At 37.0% G+C, this 24908-nt stretch overlaps 3 protein-coding genes across 3 annotated transcripts; 1 reads left to right on the top strand and 2 right to left on the bottom strand.

Moving 5' to 3' along the window:
- Positions 1 to 410: 410 nt before the first annotated feature.
- Positions 411 to 1382, bottom strand: LOC121980105 (ethylene-responsive transcription factor 3-like). The gene is made up of 2 exons (XM_042532072.1): positions 929 to 1382; positions 411 to 829 (listed from the first exon to the last, which is right to left on the bottom strand). Exons 1-2 carry the CDS (start codon positions 1380 to 1382, stop codon positions 411 to 413), a joined length of 873 nt encoding a protein of 290 aa, XP_042388006.1.
- A 1665-nt stretch (positions 1383 to 3047) lies between these two features.
- Positions 3048 to 16166, bottom strand: LOC121982180 (serine/threonine-protein kinase STY13-like). Its single transcript, XM_042535127.1, has 6 exons — positions 15367 to 16166; positions 15105 to 15237; positions 14829 to 15024; positions 3967 to 4091; positions 3715 to 3873; positions 3048 to 3627 (listed from the first exon to the last, which is right to left on the bottom strand). The coding sequence occupies exons 1-6, from the start codon at positions 15495 to 15497 to the stop codon at positions 3322 to 3324; spliced, it is 1050 nt and encodes a 349-aa protein (XP_042391061.1). The 5' UTR covers positions 15498 to 16166; the 3' UTR covers positions 3048 to 3321.
- A 4389-nt stretch (positions 16167 to 20555) lies between these two features.
- On the top strand, positions 20556 to 23927 carry LOC121982178 (cysteine proteinase 1-like). Its single transcript, XM_042535126.1, has 4 exons — positions 20556 to 21185; positions 21306 to 21425; positions 23060 to 23306; positions 23488 to 23927. The coding sequence occupies exons 1-4, from the start codon at positions 20685 to 20687 to the stop codon at positions 23757 to 23759; spliced, it is 1140 nt and encodes a 379-aa protein (XP_042391060.1). The 5' UTR covers positions 20556 to 20684; the 3' UTR covers positions 23760 to 23927.
- The last annotated feature ends 981 nt before the right edge of the window (positions 23928 to 24908 follow it).

Below are 24908 nucleotides of genomic sequence, written 5' to 3'. Positions count from 1 at the left end.
GCGTTGCTGTTACTACTTTATCAAAAAGCAGTAAGACACATAGTCGACATTCTGAGCTGCTAATGTCAAATTATAATTAAATGTTCCATATGCCTTATTTCTTACCAATATTTAATTTCTCTCCCCTACTTTCACATCACTTTATTTTTATATATAAAAATAATAATAATAATATTATGAAGATTATATATATATATATATATATATATATTAGTTTCCCATTTAATGATTGCTAATATGTAGATACGCATGCCGGCTTTCCTAAGGCCAAAACCAGCTTTGAAAGGCGTGCAAATTAAAGACTTTGTTGGGCATGCAGAAGGAAGCTTTGAAAGTCGTGCTAATGAAACCATCCCATGCATTAGAGAAAAGGCAAGGCAATACTGCGCGTTAATTTAATTAGTTATATTCTACATGCTACGATCGATGGCATGCATCGCGAACAAGTCCGGGAACTGAACGACGTCCTCCAACAGACCTTGTGGGATCGCCGGCGCGCCGTCGTCGTTAGCTTCGGGATGATCGTAGTCGTAGGGTTTAGGGTTGCTGCTGCTGCTGTCTGAATCCACGGTCCGATTTCGGTAGAAGCCGTTGACGATCTCTTGTAGCAGTCCTGACTCCGGTGGCTCCGTCTGCAAGTTAAAATAAAACTCGTCGTCCTCCTCCTCGTCTAACTCCTCGGTCTGATCAGCCAGGCAACGCTTAGGAGCAACAGGTGGCGGTGGTGGTGCTGGTGATGATGAAGAAGAACAGGGGGTGAAGGTAGGCTTCTTCTGATCGTGTTGCAGCGGCATGAGGCATGACAAGTCCGAAGAAGACGAAGCATTTACTGAATAATTAAAAAAATTGTATATGTTAGTTGGTTAGTTAAATGAGTAGAATTCAAAATGATGTGTGTTGGATTAACTGAAATTTGCAACGAGGTTACCGCAAGGAATGCCATGGCATAATATTGGAGGAGGAGGAGGAGGAGGAGGAGAATTATAACAATGCGGGCGTAAAGGAGAGGAGTTGATGAGGTTGCGGAGGAGGAGTGTGTTGTAACTACTATTCGGCCAGCGGTCCGGCGGTGGCACGGCCGGGGGAGGAAGAGGAGGAGGGGGAGGGTAATGGAAGTTGGTGCGAGCCTTGATGCCGCGCATGGCGCGGGCGGCGATGTCGTAGGCGCAGGCGGCCTGCTCGGCGGTGTCGAAGGTGCCGAGCCACCGGCGCTCTTTTGACAGCGGGTCACGAATCTCCGCCGCATAACGCCCCCACGGTCGCCGTCGAACGCCGCGGTACCGCGTGCCGACGTCGGATTTGCCGGTCTCCGTGCCGCCGCCGCCGCGTCTTCCGCCGCTGCGAGGTGGTTTTTGGTAGCCGGCGCCGCCGGTTTCCTCCATCGAATAATATTGTGGTAATTTAATTAACTCATTACATAGGATTTGTGAAGTGGGGTGGGTTGGAGTGGAAGGGATTTGCGGGGTATTTATAGAGAGAAAGTGAATGATTATGAAGGTTTTTTTATTGTCGAAACATTTGGTCGACTAAATAAGGAAAGATAAAAGGAAAAAGAATTCCGAATGACAGAAGCAAGAAACCACTTTATTTGTATGGGTCCGCATAAAAGCATGAATTTCATCCATATTATATCTGAAAAGTTTTAAAAACTTGTAATATTAATTCGTCATATTCTATCTGTGTTTATTGATTTATTCTCATGATCAATAAAAAAAATTACTACATGCTACTATTAATTTAATCATATATACCAGCCATATAAATTCAGCATTTTAGTCTATTTGCATGCAAATGTGTCAAGACACTCTGCTACCATTATCAGTTTTATATATATATATATATATATATATATATATATATCAAATGTGTCAAGACACTCTGCTACCATTATCAGTTTTATATATATATATATATATATATATATATATCAAATGTGTCAAGACACTCTGCTACCATTATCAGTTATATATATATATATATATATATATATACTAAGAATCCAGTATGCAAATATTATTGTCGATCGATCTTGAAGAACATGAATGCAGTGTGAATAGATGATATGTGTGAAGGAATCAATGATGTAAAATCAATCTCAAACCTCCTTTTATAGAGCCCAATCGAAAATTGACTTGACACTCTTCCAATAGACTGGAAGACTTTCCGATCGCTTGGAGCGTACTGACTCGATTGCATTTTGATCCACTTTGACGTTGGATCAAGATAGCTCTGTGGACTCGGATCGCCTATACTCACTCCGAGCGCTTAGAACATGGTCAATTCCAATCCTTGACCGTCTCCTCCAGATCACACCTCCGAAACTACTGGTCGCTTGGACCTCGCTCTGATCTCATGGAAGTTCTCGACTCAATCAATACGACTTATCTCTATCTGACAGTCCGAACTTTTTCAGGTCACCTAGAACACCAAGTAGTTTCTTGCGATACAAAGTTAGTGCACAAAAAGTACTAATACAAGTCGAAGGTTTCAAATAACACATGTTACTCCAAATTCAACTTACCTCACTTGGTACCTCTAGGACTTTACCTTTGTCAACTATTCAACTCCCACCTTACCCATTCAACTTACCTCACTTGGTACCCTAGGACTTTACCTTTGCCAACTGTTCAACTCCCACCTTATCCACTATCAAGTATTTAGCTTCCAACTGACCTACCAAGATTTTCACTATCAAGTGCTCAACTTTCAACTGAGGATTTTCACTACTAAGCGATCGACTTTCAACTGACCTGTCAGAACTTTCCTACTAGATCTTCCCATTGTCATTGCCTAGTGCTCTGCTACGTCTTTCCGCCTACTGCTTGATTTTCTACCAAGACTTGTCCTCTCTCAAATAACCTGCAGCTGCACATTTGACATCCTTAATAGATTACAAGACAAACTAAATTTAGACGGACCATGCATCCAAATATAGATTCGATATAGTACTTCCTGCATCAACGACAATTTGTATAATACAAAATATTTGCATTCTCGAAAGCAATTGTAGCCAAAACGAGATCAGATCACTAGCTGCACCTGTTGGCTGAGTCTAAAATATGATTTCACATAGTTCAACTGATATCCTGAACATTTACCGGACTCAAAAATTCTGAACGCTCAGTAAATAAAAGATTTCTCAGCCATTCCACCACCAGCATTTTGGCATGCAACTTAAGCTACCTGTGGAAATAAAATGATATTTGTCTTATAAACAAGGTGACAGCATGTTTCATCCCATACATGGGTTAGCAGACGTATGTCTGAGCATTTGCGAAACTAATTTGCAGGGCCTCAAGGTTTCATATCTGTAGTAAGTGGCTAAAAGCACTGTCCAAAGCAGAAAAAACTTTTGCTCTCGCTGCCACCCTTGGTAGTGTTGCCTTCTTCATCTCGAGCTGCCATCAATGAACTTGTACCCGGAGATTCAGGTGGTAAAACCACATTCTCTGAACTGAAGGCGCGCAGAGGGATCACTTGATCAGGTGGTGAAAGAGTGGAAAGATAATGTAGAAGCATCTGAACTATCTGGGTAAAGTTGGGGCGTGAATTGGGATCCTCTTGCCAACAAGAAGTTAAGATCAGCGCCACTTCATCTGGAAGGTCATCCGCACTTGGCCTGGAATTCTAAGACAATAACCAGCAAACATCAAACAGTTAAACTTCAATAACATAGAAACATTGAAATGCTTCAAAAACAGCAAAGCGCCTTACCTTGAAAGCAGCTGCATAAGCTGCTTGCAGGTTGGACATGCCTTCAAAAGGAAGCCGATTATGGAGAAGCTCCCATAACACAATTGCGAAGCTGTATACATCCACCTTGTGATTGTAATGTTTCTTTTCCCCATGTCTTAATGTTACAGTACTGTATAACTGTGCAAATATTTTGTAGGTTATCCATTAAATGGTTATCAATATTGCATAAATATATTATAGAATAAGCATTTATCAAGAATTCTGATGCACCTCAGGAGCCATCCAACGGTATGTTCCTGTTTCAGCAGTCATCATCTCTGTTAATGTTTCTTCTCTTGCCAAACCAAGATCAGCAAGTTTTACTGTCCTCTGATCTGCTGTCAATAGCATGTTCTCTGGCAAGGAGACAAAAGGAAGGGAATTCAACTAAAAGTAAAAACATAATAAATCGATTTAGGAAAGTGGCACATATATAAGCATAAAAGTTAGGAGAAATGACATGCGTATAAGCCTAAAAGTTAGGAAAAGAAGTATGCATACAAGCATAAAAGTTAAGAAAAGTGGAATGCATAAGTTGAGTTAAAACATGAACAACATTCAACATATCTTCTTTCTTACCTAAACAAAGTTACATAAAATTAGAAATAGAAGAACCAAAGTCATTCATAGCACAGTGGACCTAATTCAAGGTATTGAGTTTCATAGGTTACTGGTCTAGTGGGTTAAATCCCAAGTTAGTAATTCTAAATTTAGGGCTTTATCATGACTCTATATATACACATATAATGAGCATTATCTCATTAATGAATGCAGTATGATATTCTCTTTTTCCAAAATTTTGTGGCACCCCTTAGCAATTGAGCATAGGCATCATCTAATACTAATAATGCATAATCGGAGAATTATGTAAACTAATAACAATTATCCTTAAGAGACACCTTTTTGGTCGTGTTCTACCCATTGTTTTTTATAAGAATGAGTCATATGCATAATAATGAAGATTAATATGATGTTTATTATAGATCTTGCATACTTTTATTGATGAAAAAGGTCGATTCGGGTGTTCTACCCATCGGTTTTTATAAGAATGAGTCATATGCATCAGAATGAAGATTGATATGATGTTTATAATAGATCTTGCATACTTTTATTGATGAATAGACTTGTGATAGTATTGTTGTATCATTTGTTTAAACCTCATAGCCTGAAACACCTATCCAAAACCCATCTTCTCCCTAGCTTGCAATGCCTTCCACTGTAAAAACCTCTGCCGATCATGAATTTCCCTCCCCCTGAGATTTTTACTTATATTTTACTTCGCTAGCTTAAAATCCTTTCACATGATCTTTTTCCCTTGTGTTTATTCCCTTCCTTCCAAGACAATGATCTTTTGTTAATTCCATTGTTGAACGGCCTCTTACCTTATGTGTGAGCCATATCTACACCAAGAATCCTCCTAATATCTTTCTCTCGTGCTTCACTTCCCAGCAATGGGTTTAGTGGCAGCAACATCAAGGAATGAGTACAGTTTTTTGCATGTGCTCACACCTTAGAGCAAGGTCCAAGGCAGTAGTTGTGGTTGACTGTCCTAACTTGGCCCACTTTCCACCTGCTCGCAAGGTCAATTAGGTGGATCAAGTAGGTGAACTAATTTAAGACATTGTCAGACCTCATTGATTCTCTCTGAGTATCAGTTTGGACTATGACCCTTGATTCACTTTTTTAGATTTTTAGTGTCTACAAAAGACTTTGGGCATTGGTTTGAAACTTAACATTGTCTCACTCTGCGGTAGATGGTTAGTCAAAGCATACCATTCAGGCCTTGGAGGACCTCTTGTGAGCATGTGCTGGAGTTGGATGGTAGTTGGACCTCTATGAGCATGTGGATCATTATTTGAGATATTAGAAATTCACAATATTGTATGTAATGTTCAAAGTTGAGATTGCCATAGTATCTTGTATGTGGATTAGTATACTTTGATGTTGGTGAACATGACTCAATATTGAGGGGGCGTTTGGTTCTTTCCTAGGAATAGGAATCGGAATGGAAATCATTGTATTGTGGAATGAGAATGGGTATGAGCATGAATATCACTCTTAAAAACAATGTTTGGTTAGTTACATATTTTCTATCGGAATAAATCAAAATTTCCTTTTTTACCCTTAAAGGAAAATAAGAGAAAAAATTAGATGTGAGAGCAAGATGAATGTGAGAGAAAAATATGATGAGAGAGAAAGTATGAAGAGAGAGAAAGTGTGATGAGAGAAAATGAGAAGAGAGAGTGTGATAGGAGAGAGCATGATGAGAGAAGATGAGAGAGAAAATATGATGCGAGAGAAAGTATGATGGAAGAGGATGAAGAGAGAGAAAATGTAATGAGAAAAAATGAGGAGAGAGTGTGTGATGAGAGAGATTGAGGAGAGAGTGTGTGATGAGAGAGAAAGTGTGATGAGAAAAAAATAGAGTAGTAAGTGTGATGGGAGAGATTGAGGAGAGAGAAAGTATGATGAGGGAGAAAGTATGATGAGAAAGAAAGTGTGTTGAGGAAAAAAAAGGAGGGAGTGTGACAAGAGAGATTGAGGAGAGCGAAAGTGTGATAAGAAAAAAAGAGAAAAGAGAGTGTGATGGGAGAGATTGAGAAGAAAGAAAGTATGATGAGAAAAAAAGAAGGAAGAGAGTGCGATGGAAGAGATTGAGGAGAGAGAAAGTATGATGAGAAAAAAAAAAGGAAGAGAGTGCAATGGAAGAGATTGAGGAGAGAGAAAGTGTAATGAGAAAAAAGGAGGAAAGAGAGTGTGATAGGAGAGATTAAGGAGAGAGAAAATGTGTGAAAATATGATGAGAGAGAACAAGGAGAGAAAAGTGATATGAAAGAATAAATAAATAAATATATTTTGATATTTGATATTAAGGGAGAAAATTTTAATTTTAGGTCAAGGGTATTTTTGGAATAAGAGAATATTTTGATTGATGAAAATAAAGTAATGGCTCGTTGAAGGGGTACATGGGAATGAGTTATTACCCAATTTCAAGGATTTATTCTCTTATTTGTATTCTTATTCCTATAATCCAAACATTATCAATGGCAATCAATGATTCTCATTCCCATTCCCCACTCCTATTCCCCTAAACCAAACACCTCCTGAGTTGAAAGAAAGACAATTATTTGGTTATCATGAATTATATAAGGATCAAGACGGATAAAGATAAAATTTGCCCCTCTTGGTAAAAGGTGCAAATTCTCAGGGCTTTCAACAAAGATAAACAACTACAAATCTATGACTATATATATCGTCATGATACAAGAGAGATTGGAGATGAGATCTTAATTTCATTTGATTAAGTTTTTCTTCACGAATCTAAGAGTCGTCCCAATGGATCCTATTCCCTTGATCGAGTTTTTATTGAAGCATTCCACGCCGATATAGTTTAAAATTTGATTAAAACTATCTATACATATCAGTGGTAATTATAGTTTAAAATTTCGAGCTATATTGGAGTTTCGATTTATGACTAGAAATAATTTCGGTATCATATCATGTCGTGTCAATATAGTTTCAATATTTTTAAATATCAAATATATTAATTAGATGCTTACTATTAAGTTATAATTGAGATGTTGAGTTTAAGTTTTAATATTATCTCCTGAAATATTTGATGTTTATTGAATAAAAGTTGATTTAGAGTTAACTGAAGTCCATGGCAAGATTAAGTAGTAGGTTTAAACTAGATTTATTTGGATTTATTTTGATCAGTTTCAAATTAAATCGAATTTTTTATATAGAATAATTTAGTTCATTAGTTGTATCTTTTATAAAGTTCAAAATTATATTATATTTATTTTTTTGTCTTTCTTAATAATCTATCTCCTACATCGTTATAGGTTTTTTTTTCTTTATATTTACAAAAAGGGAAAAATATAATCATCCCTACAGAGGTTTTTTTTCTCTATTTACCTTGTGAAGAGATAAAAGAATGAAAAAAACTAACCATCCTTAAAAAGGTTAAAGAGATTTTTTTTTCTTTCCGTTAACCTTCATGAACGGATGGAGGGGAAACTTAATGAATAAAGGAAGGGAAAAATCAACAAGGAGAAAAAATTAATGGACAAAAGAAAAAAAAATTAATATGTGAAAGGAATTACCTATTTAAAAAATAAAATTCGGTCTAAAATTTAAAATTGGGGGAAAAAAAGGAACAGTTAAAAAAACGCAAGTCGTGATGCCCATGTCGGTGCTGGTCAGTGGGCAAAACAATAAATTCTATTTGTATCGACCGACACGGCTAGGTACTTGCAACCATGGTGGTAACATATCTTCTTTCTTTTAGATCACCCACACATACTATCAATGTCCTAATCGTCAATGGGTCTCACTTATTGGTTAAAGGCATTGGAGATATCCTCTTCACTCATGTTATATTTATCTTTACTATTTAAATCCTAAATTTATGATGAATTTATTGTCTATCAAAACTTACTAGATTATTGAATTGCTCTATCACCTTTGATGTCACTTTTGTTTCTATTCAGGATTCAAGGTCAAACAAGGTAATTGCCGTTGGGTATAAATCCAATGGGTTGTACCAACTGAAAGTTCCTCCATTGTCTTCATCTCTCGTGTCTTCACCTTCTCCCTTCCAACTTCACAATCATCTTAGTCATCCCTCCCTTTGAAACATAAACCAAATGATTTCTAATCTTTGAGCTCTTGAATGTAAATCCTATCAGTTAGGTAAACATACTAGATCCCCTTTCCCTAACTGTGTTCATAAGCATGCTTCTTTGCTATTTACAACTCTACCTTTGGTTTTATATATCTTGTCATCTTCATCTTCATTGATGACCATTCTTGGATGATCTAGCATTTCCTAATGAAAAATCATACCAAGTTTTTCTATTTGTTCCTCCTTTTATACTAAAATTTAAAAACAATCTATAGTTTCTATCTTGTCATCATTCTTTTTAATCATTTCTCTTGAATCATGATATCTTTCACATATCATCATGTCCACCTACACTAGTAAAATAGTGTAGCAAAACGAAAGATCCAAAATCTTGTTGAGAATATTGAACTTTACTCCTAGACATGCATGCCCTCCTTTTGGGGTGATGTCATTTTCATTGTTATATTTTCCTCTATTCTTCATGAGCAAATTCACTATTCATTGTTATATCACCACCACGGATTTGCACTTACTTTGTTCACTTGGTGTCCCTTAGTCATGATAAGTTGTCTCTATGATCCATCAAGTACATTTTTTAAAGGATATGATCATCTTAAAAATTTCTTAATATTACTCTCCTAAGGTACATCAAAACTTTATCTCTTTCTGAATAGAATCTTGTTTGAATCAACTCCTTTCTTTTCCTCTACACTATCTTTATAAGAGTCAATGTAGGAAGTTCTTCCTATTCCTACCTCATTGTCTCTAGACCCTCCACCACCCTATATTGACTCATCACTTATTTGTTTTGTTATTGTTCTGCCACCAACTAAGGCAATACCTTGCAGGTTGCAGTTGATGATCCCGCCTTGGAGACAATCCAACAGCTCCTTGAGATTCTCTTGCTCCCCATTTGTTAGTCGTTGTCTCGTATCCCCCTATGATTTGGACATTCTCATTGGTTTTCATAAAGATACTCATGAGTGTGCTACTTCTCATTATCTCATTTTATATCCTATGCATTTTTATCACCTAAATACTCTACCTTTATGTTCTCTTCATCATCACAGTCTGCTCCCAATAATAGTTTAGTGGAACTTTCATATCAAGGTAAGTACTATAAGTACCTATGGTAATTTTGATGTGGTCAACCAAGTTAAGTTAGATCTTGTATATTTGATCCTTGTGTCTAAGTATGCAGGAGCTTAGGAACATAAGAAGTCGACGTAGCTAGCGAAAAGGATGGCATGGAAAAAGGAGTTGACAGGCTCAGTGCATCTGAGGGACAAGATGCTGCGGAAGAGTACACCGGTGAATGAGAAGGGCGTGCGTGGTATTAGAGGAATGAGAAGCCAGGGAGGAAGCTTGCTCGAGAAGAAGGTCGGAGCTAGATTCGGGTGATCTCAACTCTGATTAGCTGGAGAATCACCCAGGCGAAGAGATCAGCTATTAAGCTGATTTACCTTGTGGAAGGCGCCTTCCATGAGCTGGAAGGCACCTTCCAACCTATGGAAGGTGCCTTCCCTAGCCGTTACCTGAGGATAAAATTTTATCCTCGGGAGATAGAATTTATCCAATAGAAGGCGCCTTGGACCACTTTGAAGGCATCTTCAAACTGCAGATAACATTTTCTAGGGGCTATAAAAAGACTCCAGGACCTAGGAAATATTCAACAATTCTTATATTCATTTCTAGTATATTTCTGAGCGTTCAACGAGTGTAAGAGGCTTCTCTGTCTTCAATAAAAGAGACTTTTTTAATGCTTTCATTTGTCTTGGATTAACAACCACCTAGGTTGTAACCAAGTAATTCTTCCACCTCATTTATTTTATTAGTTGTTCAACTTCTTTAATTTAATTGTGCTACTAATATGTGTTGAAAGATCAAGAAAGGTTATTTAATTGTGCTACTAATATGTGTTGAAAGATCAAGAAAGGTTATTTTTATTTAACAAGAAATTCACCCCCCCCCCCCCATTGCACCAACAGGTACAGGGTATAATCAATGAGATGGATGCACTCCACTCTAATAGCACTTAGAAACTATTTCCTCTTCCTCTAGTGAAGTTCATAACGTTGCCAATGAATTTTCTTTATTAAGTGTTCACCTTATAATATTGATGGTTAACTTAATGTTTGCTTGGTGCAAAGGAGTACACTCAGATTTATAGTGTTACCCACCTTAATGTATTCTCTCCAGTAATCAAGATTCACTTCAGTCTAGCGTCTTTATCAGCTCTTTCCTTTATTGATCTTTCAAAGGTGGTCTATAAAAAGTAACCTCCAAGGTTTGTTCCTCAGGGGAGATTAGTTTGGCATGTAGACTAAAGAAGTCTCTCTATCTATGAAGTGAAGGAATCTCTAATATGGCATGAGTGTTGTGTTCTACTCATCTCATAGTTTTATTGTCTAGAGAATTACCATTGGGTAGCAACTACAAGGATTCTGAAAAGTGCTCTAATTAAAGATATCTTATTCCATGATCGTGGTCATCTTCAGCTCATGGATTACTCTGATGCAAATTAGGCATGTTCTCTAGGGATGTAACATTATTTTCTAACAGAGTAAAATATACACAATAGTAAATCGAGTGTAGAGATAAAATATAGGCCCATACCTTAACGATATAAGAGCTCATTTGATTTAAGCATCCAATGACCAAGCTTCTAGTAACTCACTAAATCCTTAACAGACTTGAGTTGTAACAAGCTAAGTTTCTACAATATATTTGAATAGCTAGAGTGGGAGTGCCATAGGCAAAGGAGGAGCATTATAGGCAAAAGGGCTTATGTAAAAATATATAAAGAATACAGGACCCACTTGTAACATTCCCTTCCGTCATAATATATATATATAAAGTAGAAGAGGCTACCTAGGATTCTCTGATGAAGGATAATTTCCCCCCTTTCAACATGATTATTGGTAAAAAATGACTAGGATTCTAAGAATCCTAATGAGACTAGGACTCTTAGTTCCACTAGGATTCATTACATGTACCAGAAAATCACATTTTTGTGCTATGTTTGTTTAGGCTTAAAAAACAAATTAATGTGGCCTTTTGACCCATCAATCATGATATAGTAAGCACATGAACTGCCTAGCTGGCACTACTGGTTCTAGTTGTCCTAAATAAAGGGCCTCACAATTATAGTCATTCTAGTTCCATAAGACCTAGAACTTTTATGATTTTAAATATGGTTATATAATTACAGCAAACATATAGAAAAAGTGAGAAAATATTGTGCAACAGGACAAGGGCATAGATAATCAAACCTAATATCTTCAAGTGTTAAAGATATTACTACAAGAAGCAAGATAATAATGCCACAGATGCTTAGTGTCTGATGTTGGCATCTATGAGTGTTGACTAATAAAGGCAGCATGAGACGATACATGCATAAACCACGATCAATCATCTCTAAAAATGCAGACTAGGCACAAGTGTTATGACTTATGAGATATCTAATTCACTTTTTCAGAGAAATATGGCTAAAGGAGCTTCAGTACATATTCATGTACTTAATAATGTAAGATGTATTGGGATATTGAATACACTAGGCTTCAGCTTGAATCATGATTCGTCTGTTGATGTTATTCTCTTGTCTTTATCAGATTTCTTTGGCTCATTTGTGTTAAACAATAACGTGAATAACACAGAGAAGACACTAACAGAGCTGCTCAACATGTTACAAGTAATAAGCAGGTTATAGAGAAGTACCAACCTGCCCTCTTCTTGATGGTCAAAAAGACCAAATCCAACAGAAAGGGCAAGCCCAAGGGTAAGCCTAATCTATTAGTGAGAAGAAGTGCAAGGCTAGTGACCTAAAATATCTGGAAGGGTGGCAAAGACAAGGAAATGCTTCCACTAAGATAAGACCAAACATTGCAAGAGGAATTGCACAATATAACTAAAGGAACTCAAGAAGAAGAGGAAGTGAGACTTCCATCTCAAGTATATACATACATATGAATAAGATAAACTTGTCAACTTCCACCTCTAGGGTATCAGATACTTGATGTGGTTCTCACGTTTGCATAAATGTGCAGGGAATCAAAAATAGTTGAAAGCTTGCCAAGGCTGAGATAGACCTACAAGTTGGAGGTGGAACAAGGGTTTGTTGCCTTAGCTGTAGGAACTTATATCTCATCTTTGCCTTCCGGCTTAGCTTAAACTTGAAGACTATTTCTAAGAAATTATTATTTCAGTTTATTAAGATAATAAAGAATTATATTTTAAAATTATGAACATAAGTTATTTGTTTTATTTAAGTAATGTTTTTTAGGGTTAGCTCTATAATGATAAATAGTTAATATGTTATTACATAGAAGAACATATAAACAGTGTCCATATGTTTAACATTGCAGACTTACACATATAACAAGCAACATATCAGTAAACACTATAACGATGGAAGTTTAGAGTCATTTGATTTCAAATCATATGATATTTGCAAATCTGGTTTACTTAGAAAAAATGACTCTCACAAGAACAAGAAAAAGGGCGGGTAGGCTATTGGAATTTGTGCATGTCAATGTTATGGAAAATTAACCACTCAAATCAAAGGTGAATTCTAATAATTCCTTACATGTATTACTAATTTTAGTAAATATCGCTTTGTATACCTAATGAGGAATAAGTTAAAATCATAGAAAAAGTTAAAGGAATTCAAGTATAACACTAGCTAGGCAAAAGTATTAACCCACTTTAATTAAATTGAGGTGGAGTGTACCTACCTAAGCTTCAATTGCAAGACCATTGAAAGGAGTGTGGAAAAGGTCTATAACTCACTTTACTAGGTACACCACAACAATAATATATTCGAGAGGAATAATTCAACTTCGTCGAACAGGGTATGATCAATCTGATCTGCTTGTCTCCTAGGTAGTAGTATAGAGGTGATTGAAAAAATTCATATGAAATGTTTCATATAGAATGGGAAGAGAGGGAGGGGGGATCATATGGAATGGGGGAAAAATCATATGAAATATTTTATATGGATTGTGAAACCTATGTCAAACAACAAGTAGCAAATAAGGTAGTACCCAAATCTAACAAGTGCATTTTTGTAGAATATCCCAAGGAAACAAAAGGATACTATTTCCGCACAAGCATAGAACTTGGCAGGATCACACTTTTTTAAAAAGGATTTCCTTTGTCGGAAGTCAAACATGAACGAATTAGAAAGTAGAAACTAAAAAAAAAAATCATGACCCGCAAAATGCCATTTAACCCTTAATGGAAAAGAAGCAAATCCCAGATGTTGTGGAACCGAAAATTGTTCCACAAACTAAAAAGATTCATGACCCACAAAATGGAATCGAAGTAGAAAAAAAAAAATCCATTCAGCCGGGGCAGCTATTTGATGGAAGAGATAGCAACAGATGATTTAGTTTATGAGTTGACACAATATCTTAGAAGTATAACCTTGTCATTGATCACAAAGAAATTTTTCTTCCGCTCACTAGTGAGATATGACACAATTGAGTTGGGTTAAATCAATAGACTCAAATTAAATTTTCTCCATAATAATAAACACAAAAAGAAGAGTAAATGTGTGCATACTTTGACAAAATGATTTACATTAATTCCCCAATATCAGATTTCATCAAGCTATGTGTGCTCACTTAAGTGCATAGTCTAGTATTCATCTTAAATTGTTGTCTCTGTCACAACACTATATTAATGTCAAAATTAATTTTATCTATATGCAATACCTTCCAAATTTGAATACAGGGTTAATTTGAATTACACTCCATGCAAACGTTAAGATACAACATGTAAATACCTAGCGTCAAAATCAGTAAATCTTCTACAGTGTATCAAAGGTTGCAGAAACCTTTTTTTGTGGTTGCATCCAACTCTAATCGAAGATAACAGTGTAAAGGTATCTTATGTTTGAGTGTCCTAAGGAACTATGTGAGCCTCTGTTCATAACATATGTACCTCTTAAGATAATTATACTTAAGAAATCAATGTCCACCTACCTACATTTATGAGAGTAGAGAGACAATGGAAGAACACAAGAAAAGTGTCAAGCAACAATTGAGATTCAGTTGAATTTCTTTTCAGAAAAGACAGTGATGTAGCAAATGCTCAAGGTTCATGATAGGTTTGAAACCAAAGATATTTTTTTCAACAAAAATTTCTAGGCATATGAGTTCAAGAACTAAGTCGAGCAATTTGTTATCACACTGTCGATATAAACATATAAACGATATGTTAAGTAACTTCATTGGTTACTGATCTAGGTTAATGAGGAGTTCCATCACAAACTAAAAGATCTAATGCACTAAAAGGAGGATTAAAAATGCAAATGCCATACTTCCACATCATGATGGCATTACCAATGCAGAAACTCAGTGAATGAAACTAAAATCAACGCATTGACAGTAATCAGAAGTGAGCAGTTAAATGACTTGTAATTCTGAGAAATATAAGCACTAAAAGGCTCATGAAAGAACAATACCAGGCTTCAGATCACGATGGATGATCCCATGAGAATGCAAGCATTCCATAGCTCGAGCTATATCCAGTGCAAAGCCAACTGCAATGCGACGCTCCAAGCTCCTTGGCCTCATACTTATCAAGTACTTGCGCAGGGATGCACCAAGAAGAAGCTCGGTTACCACCACCATCACTGGCTCCTTGCAAGCTCCAATAAACTGGAATTAGACAGCATCCATCTAATTAATGAAAGAAAGAAAGAAAGAAAAAAAGAAAGGGCGCCAATTGCAAGGTCAACCTTAACGAGGTTCTTGTGCTGAACACGGGCGAGCATCGTCACCTCCCTCATGAACCTTCCCTCCCTTTTAGCCACCTCCTCGGGGTTGTCCCCTTTTTGCATGACCTTGACAGCAACATTTTGGTTCTTGTACCTACACACCACAGCGCCGACAACAACCAAGCGCTCATCAACAAATGAATACGGAAGAAAAAACAAACACAAGGAAGCAACCAATTGAGTAGTATTCAGAAGAAGCGTTGGTCTCGGACAAGCAACTCACTTTCCCTCGTAAACCTTAGCATGAGCGCCTTCGCCAATCTTGGGACCGACGAAGAGCAACTTGGGATCGATGAGCCACTTGGGATCTAGGCAGCACTCCTCGAGAGGAAAGAAGCCATTGCCAGATTCCATCTCTGCGCCGAATTAAGAAGATCCAGAATCCATCGCCCCTCACAGTGAATCAAAAAAGCAGTAGAGGGAAAGCGGTAGCAAACCAGCGCAATTGTTCACAAAAATCTATCCTTTTCCCACTCCTCCCTACACCGTAGCCGCTAATTCACTGGAGCTCCGGCATGAACACGACACGCTCCGCACCTCCGCTGGTTACCGTTCCCAAGCCCCTACCACTGCATCCCGTAAACCAGTATCACAAGAATGACGACCCAAAAGCTGCTCCACGTCCCCCAAACTCCATCACAAGGCCAAAATGCCACTGCCAACAGCAATCCACTCTTCTCCTCCCCTTGATCTCCAGACTCCAATGGGGCGGAGACAAGCAAACCCTGGTAGAGAACAAGAGGAGAACAAGAGGAAGAAGAAAAAACACCTTGTCAAAGCGAAAGATTTGTCGGAAGGGGCGAGAGGGGTGACGATCTGAGACCGAGACGAAGCCGGCTGAAGCAGCGAGCTGAGGAAGCAACGGTGAAGGGAGGCATCCAAACCTGCCTCATATATTAATATATCACCCCTTGCCCCCTCCTTAATCTTCACCTTTATTTACAGCCAATCCAAGATTTGCTCGCTCTCTTCGTATTAAACAGCACAGCAGCGGCAGCAGCTTCCACTCAAATTATTTTGGTCTAAAAAATTTCAAAAAAGAAAAAAAAATTTATCTGCTGTCCCTTCGATCGATCCCAGAGAAATCACATCCGGAATAAAATAAAGAGCGAGGTGATGGGATTTAGTTTAGGTGCATCTCGCTGACATCTGTATCGTCATATTCTAATTTCTAATGGAGGGTGGAAAGTGGGAAGAAGGATCGCAGTTCACACAGCAAACGCTTGATTGACGCTTTCGGCTCTCATCTCTCATCTCGAATAATTTCATATTTAATATCCGAATTACTTTGACATTGGAAATTAATTTGATTCCAAATCCGCCTAACCAACCGACACGAGTGTTCATATTCCGGTGTCCTCTTGGAACGATGCGATGATTAAAACATAGGGTGTTGTCATATAAAATTTTGGGATCGAAATTCAACGTGACCGAGTATGATTTCCCCCATGTCTTAGCTATTTGCACTAATGGTTAATAGTCATCCGTGATTTACCTCCTCCGTGTTGACCTAAGGACGGGTTGGTAGGGATACTGGGATGAGCGAATCATCTTTTTATCACATGAGTATTCATATTCCGACCTAGGGACGAATTGACGAAGACACTAAAGACGAACGAATCACCTTTTACCAGACGAGTGATCCTATTCCTTTTTGATACGCAGGAAGCAAACAAACAAAATGGGAGACGCTGGCTCCGCTTCCATTTCCACTTATAGCCCCCCATCACACTCTGCTGCTCGATCGGACGGTTGTTGGCAGCCCATCGACTTGACTGACGCCGATTTCATTTTCACATACGGATTTCGTAGGAAAAATAAGAAATCGTGGAATGTAAAAAATTTTAATTGAAATAAATTGATTCAAAATAAAAAAATAATAAGATCTTAATATTAATTAAATAATTATTTAAATAAACACAACACTTTTTAAGTTGCATTTAATCTATGTCCATTATTTCATCGACCATAAAAATAAATCGAAAAATATTTACAACAGACAATTTATATTATTAATTCAACGTTCTTAAATCACCGTGGATTATGAATTCATTCTATCAAAACTAAAACATTTTGAAAAACTACGAAAACATTTTATCACTGCACTATTCATTATTCATCGTGACTATAATTTTTCTTAATTGATTAGGAACGAGGCGATAATGTCCAAGAAATCAGATTCCTTTAGCCTTCTCACCCACCGGCACGCACAAGCGTGCGCTCATTAATTATATTATTAATCAAACAATTAAGCTAAACCCAATCCCAATGCCATCGATAATCTCTATAACCTACTTTGTTCCTTGCAACTTCATCTTTATGTTTTATGTTGTAAGATTTCTAATTGTCTCAAATTTAATTGATCTGAGTAGGATTGATCTGTTAATTGATAATAGATGAGTCATTGATATGTACGACTTATTTTATAAGTATATTATTGTAAAGCTAATTTTTCAAATAAATAAAATATTAATGTCCAAATAAATTACTTAAGCAATAAAGGAAATTATGATTAATTTTAGTCTGGTTTGGTTCGCCATTATAATCACACCTAGTGATTTTTGACTCCTACAAATTTGCTTTTGATGCATGGATTTAAATTTTTCTCCTCCAAATCACTCGGGTATAAAATCAATCTAGCATTTCTTTCTTGGACATTTTTTTTCTCCCATTTGGCGAGTTTTAAGGTGCAAATGTTTTAGTGTTTTATAGAATTGGGAGTGACAGTATTTTGTACTGAATGTTGTTACACCTTAGAAGATGAATGTTGTTTCACCATGATCACTTCGTCTTAAAGAGAGACAAACTTTACCCTCATCTTTTTATGAAAATTATTCCTTTAATTTTTTTAATTTATGTATCCAGCTTTTACAATCCGATTAATTTTTGAGATGACTAACTTTGTCCCACATAAGTTTCTTAACCGTCATGATGGATCATGATGGATAGATGGATCATGAATAAATTAAATCGAGAAGTACAGATGGATCATGATGGACAATCTAGTATTATAAATTTTTGAAACTCTCCAAATGTAATATATCCTTGATGAAAAATTATTCCTTCGTAAATCATGATATTTAGGAGATATGATCATCCTGTTATCTGAGTGACAAATAAGATTCTTTCAAGATCATCCCTCACTTAGATGAGTTTTTCTTAGTCCTTCACATCAACCAATTGTCCAATATCCAAAGTTAAGTAGTCATCATCCACCCGAGATGTAAAATCTACAATTTAGACCAAGTCAAACACATGCCAACAATTTGAAGACAAGAATTTCACATTTGATGGTAGCAATGGATCCATCTATCAACTGTTCATTGCTCGGGGAAAACTAGAGAAACTCTCTAGTCTCAACTTCAAGTAATAACAATAGAAGATGTTCTATCTCACTGTGATCAACCTTGTGAGATTCTTGAGCAAGGACACCCCCTCTGAATCTAACGGTGATGATCCTCAATAGGAGGCTACATCAAAAGCATGGAGAGACCATGAATTTCTGTGCAAGAACTAATTTTGAATGTATTGGGTTAGGACTAAAACCCTGAAACAACAAGTACAATACTAACTCAGATGATTTTACTTGATATTCGTCTCTTTGAAGTGACTAATTTAAGAGTCTACTCTTAGCTATCCACTTCCACTAAACCTTCTCCTTCTCGGGCAAAACCCAAAGGCAAAGAAATCTTCTTACAGGAAGATTACAACAACTTACAAAGTTCTACAAATAAAATTGCAACAAGACAGAAGAAAAGAACATATTACAAGTTTTGACTTAGTTCTCCATCTCTTGGTTACTTGAAGATTGGTTACTTGAAGATGTTGCATATGGGAGCTGGACACTAAAGATGAGTAGGAGAATCGCAATAAAACAGTAGTATATTTGTACCCTAAGCCTCCTTTTAAACAATTTAGAATTAGGTTGTTTCTCTACTTTTTGTCCCGACTAATCGATTGGCAAAACACACCAACTGATTGTTGACCATTGACTATCCATTGAACGGTCACTGACTCCAGATCAACAGTTGAGATTATCCTAATTTTAAATCCCAATTGATTGGTGGGCATCATCAATTGATTGGTAATACTCAATGGATCAACCAAACGATTTGGCAGACTTTTATTTCCTCACGAAACTTCTACCAAAACAATTGACAATGCCAAATCAACCGACCAATTGATTTGGCAGACTTCTGTTCACTTAAGAAACTTCTGCCAATCAATTGGCAATGCCAAAATGATTGGTCAATTGTTTTATTAGACTTCTATTTGCTCAAGAAGCTCTGTCAGTCAATTGATTCCATTTTCCAATTGACTGATACACAATAGAGTAAATATTTATTTTTGGGTTTAACCCAATCAATTGGTATAACTCACCAATATATTAGTAAACCCTAAAATAGGTTTTTTTTTCCATTCTTAAACCCTCAAGTACATATTATTAGTGCAGTTGACATTGATTGTCAAACTTAGATTTTGATGAATGACAAATAGATTAAAGTTAGATGTTTTGTTATCTAATCTCTTTACCGAGTGTGCAGGAGTTGACGAGTTTCGAGGACCTAACATTATGTTGAAGTTCATATATGCGATTCTGGCAGAAAGTCTAACTGGGTTTGCGGGACCCAATAGTTGGCTGAAGTCCAATCAAAATATTCAATTCTAGACGATTGGCTAAAGTCCAGATGTGTAATTATGGTAAGAATACCTTGTGGGTCAAGAGACAAATCAAGTAACTCTAACTAGTAAATGAGGTAAGTTACTAGAGGAGAGTGATTTAGTGAGAACGAGTCATAGTAGGATTGTAGGTGTCGGTCTAGTTTAGATCCATTTTAAAAACTTAAACTGAAACCATGACTAGATTTTGGTCTTGGATAGACATGATCTAATTAATAATGCTATTTTATATTATACTAACTCTATTTTACATGTTACATTTTATTTTTTGACTAACGTATTTTTGCATGACAAATATCAACCTCGGATGAACAGTATTCAATGCGCCTCAAAGGTGCTCGAAGGTACCTCGGAGCAATGCTTGGAGGCACCTTGGACATAGTAGAGAAGGCACCTCGGAGGTGCATTAGAGGCTAACATATTTTTGGAGCAAAGTGATGTTATATTTCCATCCACCAAAAGATAATGCAAAGTAAGAAAAAAAAGTAAATAAAGTAAGATTAATATTGTAAAGTTTTTTTTTATTTCTATCATAACCTAGTTTATATTCCTTAATTGTTTTTTCATATTTGAGTTTATAGGACTTTTCCACCTCTAGAAAAATAATTTCACAGTGCATCTGTATGAGCAAGGAAGAAGGAAGAAGATGAACATCAAATCAAATTTAGATATTTGCATTACTTCAAATTTTCCATTACAAATCATTTTCCTCTCCGATACACTCACGTCTCGTTTGACCACGTGCTATCCAACTACCAGGACGATCTCAATCTACCGTTCCATTCCATCTCATTCGTCACTGGCCGGTGCGGGCAGATAAATGGGTGGGACGGCACCGAATAGAGCAAAGGAAAAAAAAACATGCCATTGGATCGCCTCTCCCACTCCTTTTTCCTCTTTCTGACCATCGCCGCTGTCGCCACCGCGGCGTCGTCCCGTCTGCAACCCGACGAACATGACGACGCTTTGATCCGGCAGGTGGTGCAGGATGATCCGGCCATCATCGGTGGAGAAGACGGAGAGCTCTCGGACCTCGACGCGGAGGTCCACTTCTCCAGCTTCATCAGGCGGTTCGAGAAGACCTACGCACACGCCGAAGAGCGGGCTCTCCGATTCGCTATCTTCAAGGCCAACCTGCGGCGGGCGAGGAGGCACCGGATTCTTGACCCCACCGCTGTCCACGGCGTCACCAAGTTCTCCGATCTCACTCCTGCCGAGTTCCGCCGCACCTACCTCGGCCTCCGCGGTCGTCGTTCGTCTGTAGCTTCTTCGTCCCACGAGGCGCCGATCCTTCCCACCAACGACCTTCCAGAAAACTTCGACTGGAGGGATCACGGCGCAGTCACCCCTGTCAAGAATCAGGTCTCAATTTTTTTTTTAGACAAAATTTCTTACCCTTTTCAGACTTTCAGTCGAGATTATTGATCTGATCGATTAACTTTGTTTGTTTGTTTGTTTGTTTGTTTGGGGGTGGGCGACTAGGGTTCGTGTGGATCATGCTGGTCCTTCAGTGCTGCTGGGGCACTTGAAGGGGCCAACTTTCTGGCGACGGGCAAGTTGGAGAGCCTCAGTGAACAGCAGCTTGTGGACTGCGATCATGAGGTCACACTTCTAACTCATTTATTCCTTTTTTTACTATTCTCAGTGGACAAATCTTGGGTAGATTGCTGAAATATCTTTTCTTTTATTGTACTTACACTTTGAAATATTATGCTTATATAGCTATGTCTTTATCATACTTAACATTATATAAATTTACAAATTAAAGCATTTACATCTACTAAACTTATGCATCTATGGCTACTAGACTGGGGTACTTTGGAATACAAAATCGGCGCACCTACAATTTTTTCTAATGCTAACATTAAGATTGGCTAGAGCTTTTATTTTAAGTATCATCTTTCAGAAAACATTTGAAGTTCTATGGTCTCTATTCATTCAGGGTAAACTACATTTATGTGTAGATACATTTATGTGTAGTAGGTATGATCAGGATAAACTTTTCTAAACTACACTAGTGATAGCTTGCAATTCAATAGAAGGATAAGGGGAACTAATCTCCAATAGTAGGAACGACTGATTTTGATAATACTACTTTAAACTTCAATTTCACTATGGTGTGTTTGGTCCATAGGAATAGCTATTTTGTTCCCTGTCAATTTCCATGGAATAGGTGTGCTGGGTGGATTGAGCGAACCTGGTGAACTGATTAGGTAAGACGAACTGAGCTGGCCATGTTGGATTGAAGGTAGGAGTAGGGTGTGCCTAAATGGGTCAGGCGGAACAAGTGGGACAGACTACCTAAAGAATCCGGCAGATTTTGCCACTTGGATAAGTTTGGTGGATATGATGGGCTAGGTGCCCCTAGCTCATCAAATGGACTGGCTTAATCATTGAATATTTTATCACTGTGGAAATTATTTCCCTGTCGATTACTTACAAAATTCTTCCTACAAACTATTCCAATTCCATGAATCAAGCCACCAACAGTATATTTCCTTTACTAGGAATTGAATTGTATGATTGATAAGATTTCTATTGTTAAAATTCTGAAGTTAATTAACAAATCAACATCTGATGACAATTTAAATGTATCACCTACCGACCTGATTTTTTTTTTAATGCAACCTAACTGTTTTTTTTCTAAAAATATCTTTATATTTTTTCCTAAAATTTGCATGATTTTTATTCAAAAACATCAGGTCATGTTGGTAGTTTCATAAAATTATATGTCATATGTATGATACTTCTGAATGCTTGTTCTATCTGGACATCAGGACTGAAAAATTGTATTGAGACAGTTTGCATTACAGTACTGCATCCTCATTTATTTATTGAAAGCGTTAAAACAGTTTTTTTTAAAAAATAATTTGTGTAGAAATTAGTATTCTATCATTATTTTCCTTGAGAAGAACTATCCATCATAGTGCATTTTAAAGTGTTACTTTTATTTGGTATTTTATTTTTCACTCCCACTTCTTGAGACTTGATTTGCTGCCTGCTTTGTTTTGCGGATGGTAACCTACCAACTAATAAGCCATTGGACTATTGAAGGAAAAAAAACAGTCATTCCTTATTTGCGCTACTGATTGCCAATGAGTGCATTGATGAAAGTTGATCTTCAAGTGTTTGAAAGAAAATTTAACTATGGTTATTCAAAATACTTTCATACAAGTTGATGTTCCAGTGTTGAAAGAAAGTGTAACTAGGGGTCAAAATACTATCTGTTTTTGCAGTGTGATTCCTCTGAACCAGGTTCTTGTGACCAAGGCTGCAATGGCGGTCTTATGACTACTGCATTTGAGTACTTGCAAAAATCTGGTGGTCTTGAGCGTGAAGAAGATTATCCTTATACGGGGACTGACCGTGGCACTTGCAAATTTGATAAATCAAAGATTGCTGCTTCAGTCTACAACTTCAGTGTCGTCTCCATCGATGAAGATCAAATTGCAGCTAACCTTGTGAAACATGGACCCCTTGCAGGTTGATTATCTCATATTATGTTTCATTTTGCAACTTCTTTTTACACACTAGGAAATAACTGTGATATGAATCTCAGCCTTAAATGTCGAAGCCACACATCTTACTTTTCAAGTTTTAGACTTTTGCTTCCCTGTTCAACGAAATCAAACTATTTGACATACGAATCTCTATTCATTTGCAGTGGGAATAAATGCAGTATTCATGCAAACATACATGCATGGTGTTTCATGCCCTTATGTATGCGGGAGGCATTTGGATCACGGCGTGCTGCTGGTGGGTTATGGCTCTGCTGGCTATGCTCCCATTCGCCTCAAGGAGAAGCCCTACTGGATCATTAAAAACTCGTGGGGCGAGAACTGGGGAGAGAAGGGTTACTACAAGATTTGCAGAGGCAGGAATATCTGTGGGGTGGATTCCATGGTCTCTACTGTCACTGCTATTCGCACTGAGTAAGATTAAAACATTTCCCTGGCTATTACATACATTCTTGCAAGGGTTAGTATTCTACAATTTATAAATATTACGCGCCTGACTATATGGAGGATTTAAGCTTTGTGTGCTTATGGTAACCCTTTGAACTGGCTTCTAAGCTAAATATAACTGAAGACGCATGTTCAATTAGTTTGATTTGAGTTAATTTGTGGATCAGTGATACTGCTGTGAAATAGAAAGCTTAGGATTTATATCACCTTAACTCATTTTGTATTAGTTTATGTTTATTGTTGTATGCTTTTGTTGCTTATGCTGATTCTTAATTAACAAATAATTTAAGTTTCATATTTGTAAGATTTTTAAAACCTCAAATCTTCAATCCTAACAATATTATATTTGCCACTAAAAGTACTTTAGTAATAAAACACTTGTGACTTTCAATTGTAAAGATATTTCTATGATAATAAGATTCTGTCAAAATGTGATACTAAAAACCTTCTCTAAATTTGTCTAGATTTTCAAATCAGAATAACCATATTTTTGGTGAATTTGTATAAGATCAGGCATGGATGGCATACCAGGCCATGGACAAGTATAAGCTAAAATTCTCAAGCTATCACCCCATCTGCATAAGTATGGACTTATCCTGTACTGAAGAAGCCATTTGAAGTGACACTCACACTCCCATGTTGCACACCAAAGCGATCCTCAATCACAGTTTCAGATACCTACTTAAAAGTCAAAAAATTACAAAATGATTTTTGATATGTCCTTCAAGGTGCATACTTTTGAGAAATAGATTCTAGACAAATCTCAACTGGATTTGACAGCGCATTCAGAAAAGGTTTTAGCTATTGACAAGCAAATTATTGCATATTATAAAGTTTAGGATTACAAATAACAACGGCCAGTATGAGCATTTGCAAAAACACAACTTTCATTTTTCAGAAAATAAAGTCAATTTGGGAGAGTGTAATCTATGCTTGACAAACTTGTCTCAATTTCACATGTATTTCTCTGGATATATTCATATTATAATACAAATTTCTTCATGATCCATCCTTTTAGTAAAAAAAAAAAGAAACTTTTAAGATTTTATCATACCTAAATCTGATCCAACTCAAGTAGAAAAATAACAATGAAAAAAAAGAGAAACATAAAACTAAAGAA

Source organism: Zingiber officinale, chromosome 5A (genome assembly GCF_018446385.1).
Source record: "Zingiber officinale cultivar Zhangliang chromosome 5A, Zo_v1.1, whole genome shotgun sequence".
Taxonomy (NCBI): domain Eukaryota; kingdom Viridiplantae; phylum Streptophyta; class Magnoliopsida; order Zingiberales; family Zingiberaceae; genus Zingiber; species Zingiber officinale.
Note: the sequence above shows the minus strand (reverse complement) of the source record. Positions and strands in the feature narration are given on the sequence as shown.

Bases quoted from the DNA above. Each gene is read 5' to 3' on its own strand.
- LOC121980105 (XM_042532072.1), bottom strand. From the start codon at position 1,382: ATGGAGGAAACCGGCGGCGCCGGCTACCAAAAACCACCTCGCAGCGGC. The intron at 830-928 runs GTAACCTCGTTG...TTAATTATTCAG, and splicing joins ATGCCATGGCATTCCTTGCG to TAAATGCTTCGTCTTCTTCG.
- LOC121982178 (XM_042535126.1), top strand. From the start codon at position 20,685: ATGCCATTGGATCGCCTCTCCCACTCCTTTTTCCTCTTTCTGACCATC. The intron at 21,426-23,059 runs GTCACACTTCTA...CTGTTTTTGCAG, and splicing joins TTGTGGACTGCGATCATGAG to TGTGATTCCTCTGAACCAGG. The intron at 23,307-23,487 runs GTTGATTATCTC...ATTCATTTGCAG, and splicing joins GAAACATGGACCCCTTGCAG to TGGGAATAAATGCAGTATTC.
- LOC121982180 (XM_042535127.1), bottom strand. From the start codon at position 15,497: ATGGAATCTGGCAATGGCTTCTTTCCTCTCGAGGAGTGCTGCCTAGAT. The intron at 15,238-15,366 runs GTGAGTTGCTTG...TGTGGTGTGTAG, and splicing joins GCTAAGGTTTACGAGGGAAA to GTACAAGAACCAAAATGTTG. The intron at 4,092-14,828 runs GTATTGTTCTTT...TCTCCTTGCCAG, and splicing joins CCATCGTGATCTGAAGCCTG to AGAACATGCTATTGACAGCA.